Source organism: Leucopleurus acutus, assembly GCF_964270905.1.
Source record: "Leucopleurus acutus genome assembly, chromosome: 17".
In the NCBI taxonomy this organism is placed as follows: Eukaryota; Metazoa; Chordata; class Mammalia; order Artiodactyla; family Delphinidae; genus Leucopleurus; species Leucopleurus acutus.
Window position 1 is genome coordinate 68,568,349 of NC_139159.1, and position 6,898 is coordinate 68,575,246.

At 47.7% G+C, this 6,898-nt stretch overlaps 1 protein-coding gene across 1 annotated transcript in view; it reads right to left on the reverse strand.

The window, feature by feature from the left end:
- Positions 1-6,466, reverse strand: part of FBXO32 (F-box protein 32) — a gene marked incomplete at its 5' end in the record, with an annotated part of 30,543 nt that extends 24,077 nt beyond the window's left edge. The window contains 2 exons of the mRNA XM_082858496.1: positions 163-275; positions 6,351-6,466. Of these exons, the coding sequence (XP_082714622.1) occupies positions 163-275; positions 6,351-6,466 (229 nt within the window). The remainder of the gene's footprint in view (positions 1-162; positions 276-6,350) is intronic.
- Between the last annotated feature and the right edge of the window lie 432 nt (positions 6,467-6,898).

Genomic DNA, 6,898 nt, shown 5'->3' on the forward strand with positions numbered 1-6,898 from the left:
GCACAGCCAGGTTTCTGAGTGCAAAGATCCGGGTAACCTCTGTGAATGACACAGTCAACATGAAAGCGGATGCCAAACATGTGAGGTGTGATTTGTTCCCCTGCCAAAACCCAATCATAATGATCTTCAGCTTTCTTCTCAAGTTCACAACAAACGGCTTACATTGAGTTTTGGTTTTGCTATTCAGCATGTCCTTCTTTCTCTTCTTGGCTGCAACATCATAGTTCAGGCTGTTGAAAAGATTCTCCTTATTGTATACTTCCTTGCTGCAGTAACTAGGAATAACAGACAAGAGGGGATGAGCTGTAACAGCTATACTTTAACATGAGCTGTTTCTATAAATAGCTTACTGTGTTATAAAACACAAACATACATGCTCCTCAAACCAAACAATAAAATAATCACTCAAAAGAAGTCTGTACGGGCCCAGTCTTCCCTCTTCGGGGATGAAATAGTGTCACATCTCTGTGGAAGGCAGGGACGGGGGCTTCTGCTTCTTTTGAATTCCCAACAGTGTCTGCCATTGTATTTGACACACAGCCCTGCACTCTTTAGGAGCCATGCAGGGTACAACAACATTATTTTAAGCAAAAATGATGAATGGATGGGGAGGGAGGGAGGGAGAGGAATGGTTACTGGTATCACTATAATACACAATACTTTCATTTTGCAAAAACATCCACCCCAAGCTGCTTTTTAAAAAAAACCGCTTTATGGAGATATAATTCACATACCATACAATTCACCTATTTAAAGTGAACCCAAGCTGCTTTTAACTAGCATGCTCCCCTTGTGTCTTTAAAACATTTACAAAAATCTGACTTACAGACTGCATCTCTAGGAGATGTTCAGTGTATAGTACTAGTTGTTTAGGTTTTATATAATTCCTTGACTAACAGTAGGCATCATGCTGTGAGGTGAAGACCTTGAGTCCTAAATGAAACAAGCTGTATTTACAACTCATACATTTATAAGAGCTGAAAAGACAGAACTGGCCAATTCACAGGTCACTAAAGATGTGTAGATTCAACTTGGGTCAGGGGCATATTTCTTTCAGTAAACTGAGCTGAGCTGTCATTTGGGGGGCTGACTGAGTTCTATTCTATTATGCAATGGGATTTCAGAGTAAGTCTCTGAAGAGCTTCCACAGAAGCAATGCAGGAGAAATACTGAGGTACAACGAGAAGACAGGTTCCCCGATCCCCCCAACTCCCGTGGGGCATGCATGCGCCAGGCAGGATTTATAATGCCAACCAGTAAAACATCAATTAGGGTTTGTTTCCCCTTACATCAGCCATATATTAGAGGCCTTTAATTTTCTGAGTTCTTCTGCTGAATTTAAAATATGATTTAATTTATATCTTTTTTGGACCTACATCTGTTGGATAAGATGAGGTACACCTGCACTTCTCCATTGTATGGATATTATGTAAAAGAGAAAAGAGGGGTTGAAACAATTTCCAGTATCCTGTTGCTACAATGGTCTCTCCAGTAGCACTTCAATAAGTACAATAAGTATCTTACTAACATGCTTACACGTGACATTACCAACAATATACTCAGTGTTTCTGGACCCATAGGGATAGGCTTGATAGATAATCAGTCATTTGTTAATCTTCCCTCAGAAGGCCATGCTTAATACCATTTACTGAGTTTCCTAATATCATTAGCCTTCTCTTTTTCATTGAGGGAAACAGGATATTTTTAGGTTTCAGAGCGATTACTGTGGAAATGCGCTCTCTTAGAGGCACTTTCTTAAGTGAGCCCAGGGTGAATGTTTTGGGTCCAGCTTTGTGTCACACGTGAGTGTGTCTCTGTCTGCTTGCACAGCTATAGAGGCAGAAAACCACCGACCAGTCAGTTGACTTGCACCAAGGTCAGCAGGAAAAGAGGGGCAGAAGAAAGGGAGAGCAGAACTCTGAGCCCTTAGAGCTAGTTTAAGAAATTTCAATCAATGCTGAGGAGAAGGGAGAAAGATGGAAAGTCACTTGATTGGTCCATGATGTACCAAAGCTGAGAACAGCTTTAGAAAACAAAGTTAGGCCATTTTGTGTAAAAATACCACACGAAGCCTTAGTTTTAAAGGAAACTCGCACATACACCATGAACAAAAGCCTACAGCCTGAGTTCCACATAGAGAGAACCATAAAATGAAGCTGCCTTATTCTCAATCACACATTTAAGGTTTAGCAGAACATTTTCGGAGCCTGGGCCATAGATTGTGACCATTCCTTAGCAATGTTAAATATTTATATTTCATCTTATTCTTTTCTAATTGAAAACATTCCTCAAAGGAATTTGAGCACTTGCTTTCTTCACAGAAACAACAATAACCTGCTTTAAGCCCAAGTGACTCATTTCCAAAGCTAGTTTAAGAAGAATTTGACATAATTGATGGTGCTCTCCCACTGGAGAATGTAGAAAAGCTTTAACCAAAGAGAAACCCTGCACTTTTCACTTAGACAATAGGTTTTGGACTTCAGAGGTAGGGCCTGGAAGGAAGGGCTATGGGGTTTATTTGTGTTGCCTGCTTATATGTTTTCTTTTAAGCAATAATATATTTCAGTTAGAGGCTATTTTGAGAGTTCAGTTATGCCCATTTCAAGGAAATGCAAAGCCAATGGAAAATTACAACTGAAATTTTGAACGAGAAAAGCCACCACCATTTAGGAACCACAACATTTTTTTTTTCAAATAAGCAAAACCATTTAAAGAGGGTGCTTTCTTCATTAAATTCAATAATAACCAGAAAGTCGCTATATTATAGTCAGATCTTACTAATCTTGATTTTTATAGGCACAGGCCTAGAATAAGAAAAAAGACCTTGTCCAGCCCTGTACTTTCATCACACACATACAAAGATACTTAAAGACAACTTTAGAAAAAGTGAAAGATTTCAAAATAGGCCCATTTGGCAGCAGAGATAAAGGGAGGGAAGGAAAAAAAAAAAAGCCCTATTTCTCATTTCATTTGTAATAACAGGCCATTTAAGAAAGCTGTGGCCTACCCCAAAGGGCTTACTTGTAGATTAAGGCCAATGAGTTTCTATGCTAATTTGCTCCAATACATACCCAATTTGTCAAGCTCACATGGCTAGTAACCAGATTGTTCTGGCAAAACAAACAGCCTAGTGTATGTAGCTCTTAGAACAGTGCCTTGCACACAGTAAGCACTCATAAAATCTTAACTATTATTTTTATTTGCTTATTCACTAACTCATCCAGGGCACTGAAGTAAACTTCCTGCTTCCGGTTCAGTCTTAGCTGTACTGGAAAGCAACATTGGAGTTTTCAACTGCAGGCTTGCAGAAGAGTGGCCCAGGCTCAGGGAGCTTAGATTACTCATCCTGGAGGTGGGCTGGGGCGGGGTTGGGGGTCGTTGGTGAGGAAGACTGCACACGAGGTGGCTCAGCCATCACTTCCTTGAAGCATTCTTGGATCGCTCCAATTCATGCCGAACTCTTTCCTCAAATGTAACACTTGCCGTTCCTCTTCCAGCTTATGTAGCTTCAACTTTTTCACAAGGGGCCCTGCTTGAAGCTTATCTGAAATCCTCCCATGATCTCAGTTCAGGGCACTTAGCTGTGATGGGGTTTTGTAACATTCTGCTGCTGGAGGAGGACAGGGCCCTGGACCACAGAGAGAATGGCCAGCAGAGTCCAGAGAAGGTGCGCTAGGCAGACAAACTGTGGTCAACACAAAAACACTGTCCCCAGGCTGCAATACACCAAGTGTACCCTCATCCCTCTCTCCTGTTCAGGCAGCTCATAGAATGGTAGGTGGAATCAGAGTAAGTGCATGAGGCCCCTGCAGGCCTCTGTTTTACATCCACCCGCTCCTTGCCTTTCAAAAGGGCCTGCCTTGGTCTTCCCTGGTGGCGCAGTGGTTGAGAGTCTGCCTGCCGATGCAGGGGACACGGGTTCGTGCCCCGGTCCGGGAAGATCCCACATGCCGCGGAGCGGCTGGGCCCGTGAGCCATGGCCGCTGAGCCTGCGCATCCGGAGCCTGTGCTCCGCGACGGGAGAGGCCACAGCAGTGAGAGGCCCGCGTATCGAAAAAAACAAAAAACAAAAAAAAAAACAAACAAAAGGGCCTGCCTTGTTTGCTCCTAACAGGGGAGGCATTCAACTTCACCTGAGTAGGCAGGCACTCAGCCCAAACCTGACATCACAGCGAAACATCACCAAGACTGAAAACAGTGGGGATATTCGAGACTACAAACCCAGGTCTCAGAAGGCCAACTGCTTTTAAGAAGTTGGCAGACTTCTCATGCTAAGTAGGGAAGGGATTGTTTACAATTGCTGGGGAAAAAAACACTCTGCAAACAAACAGCCAGCTGCTTTGCTAGGAGCTACCAAATGATTCCTCAGATGACTCATCAAAGAGCCACAGGTGGGCACTATATCGATCACCCTTTGCGATGATGCTGGTGGTGACAGTTCTAGCTCAGAAAGCGTGAAAATGGAGGAAAGAAAGGAGGTTCAAGAAGGGGAGAGGGGGTGGGAAGCTACCTGATTCCAGCCTGGGTTAAACTTTTGTGGTAAGGTAAAACCTTCTCCAGGTCTCCCCTACTGTGGAGGGAGAGGCACCACTATTTACTTGGAAATAGGAGTGATACCCGCTTTTCTACTGGAGCAGATGCAGTGTGTTTATGCGAACCAGAGGCTCTGCATTTTGAACCTCTCCTGCTGAACCCAATGGTCTGTTTCCCGCTGAGGAGCATGCTACACTTATATCTGGGTGGGCCACTGTGACACAGCTCAGCAGATCATGACTGCACCTCCCTAGAAAGAATCCAAACTGTTACACAAAGATAAAGCACTAAAATATTAGATCCTCATTTCTTGGGAATGAGGAGGAAGGAAGGAAGGAAGTTTCTACTCTACTAAAATAAAAGGAAGCTTTTAGTCTAGGGAGAATAATTTAGGCCTAGTTGGTAACTAGAGTCCCTTAAAAGAGTCTAGTGACAGCAGTTGGTCTTTTTATTTTCCTGTAAATTATCTGGTTTTCCATAAATAAGATTTCTTTACAGTGCTCCCCAAACTCCCCAGGGACTGCTTCCAAGTGTCTTTAACATAAAGGTCAATGTGCTCTTGTCTCTCCTGGCAGACCCCCAAGATTAAACATTTTTTTCCCATTGGAAGACAAAAGGTGATGCTTTACAAATCACAAACAGGTGTGGGGCTCTGGAGGTCAGGACATGGCAATAACGAGTTTTCCTTGATAGTTTTCGTGAAATTGAGTGCCAGGGGCTCAGCCAAACAGCCACTGGTAAATCTGAGTGGGAAGCTGGCCTCCACTGAAGTCAATTTAAGGGCTGGGGTGTGGAGCAGTGGTTTTCAGCAAAGGCCTGGGATAAAGGCACCCAAGGGTAAGCGGTCTGCACTGATCCCCTCTGGGCCAAATGGCAGCGATCCGGAAGCCATCTGTGGAGATCATGACTGAGGGACTCCAGACCACCTAACTCATTAGTCGCTGCTTCCCTGTGTTATTGACGAAGCAGAGCAGCAGGCACGGTGGACCTCGGATTTCCACCAGATTGACAGAGCTCAGGTGGAACTTGAGTCCAGAGGCTCACGCAAGCCAGGTGGGCTGCAGGTGATAGGCATCACTTGAAATGGGGGCGCACTCACTATACAAAGAAAACTGACTGAAAGGGCCACCGAGGAAACAGGTGCAAAGACGCCGTCCTCCCAGAAGTACAAGGCTTGTAGGATCTATACCCCGCCTCCCTTCCCTCCTCCGCAGCTCTGTGTCTCAGTCCTTACCATGGCTCCGCAAGTCCGCCCGCAAGCGCTGGTGCCCCAGGGACCATCTGGCGGCCCCTTCCTGGTTACTCATCCTCTCTTCCCACTCTGTGGTCGCCTGTGCGTGGGAAGAGCCTGGAGGTGCTCCCGACGGGACCCGTGTGCAATCCCGTCCCCAGGCTTGTGCTCGGAGCCCCGCCACCCCAGGGTGAAAGCTGTGCAGCCCACTCGCCGGCGCCCCGACCCGCAAACCGCGCGACACCGGTGTCCTTTAAGGCAGGGGACCCCTGAAGTTGTGTGTTTAAGGTTTAGCGTTTGGGGACTAGATCCTCGTTTGTCGTCAGATTCTCAGAGGGACACGGGGTTCTGTAAAGAGTCGTGCCCACTTGGAGACGCTGACCTTGAACCATAAGAGAAACCAAATACCCCGAATCCCGTGCTCTGGCGACCTCTGCAGAAACCCGGACAACTCACTTCCATCCTTCTGGTCAGGGGCTGCCTTCTCACCCTGTTCCAGCCCGGCCTGAGTCCCAGTCACCCGACCCGCTCCCGGAGACCAACCGGGTCAGTTCTGCGCAGCTGAAATTAGTGGCGATCCCCTCACCTGCTGAGGTCGCTCACGAAGCTGCCGCTCTTCTCATCCAGGAAGCGCTTCCAGCCATCGGCCGTCTTCACCCAGCTCTGCCCGGGGGACCGCCAGTCCTGCCCGAGGAATGGCATGGCACTGCCAACGGACGCGACGGATGGACGCGACGGACTGATGGACGGGACTGGCCCGGCGGCCTTGGGGACGCGCCGCCCTGGGCGGATGCTCGGGGTGCCGGGGCCGGTGAGGGAGCGGCTGCAGGGAGCCCGAGTGGAGGGCTGCGGGATCGGGGGTGCGGAGCGGGGTACCTGCGCTCGCGGGGGGCGCTGTGGAGGGTCGCCGGGCGCGCGGGGCTCCCTGGAGTGCTGCGCTGCTGTCCCGGCCGCCGTATTTATCCCGGGCCGCTGGCCGCGGCTCTTTGTTGCCGGAAGAGGCGCCTGCTCTTAGCCCGGCCCCCCCAGCCCAGAGGCCACGTGGCTTTGTTTATAGGCTCGGCTTGTTTTCCGAGGCGCCCTCGGCTCCTGCACTTCTGGCTGTTGCACAACCGGTCGCTGGTGGAAACTTGA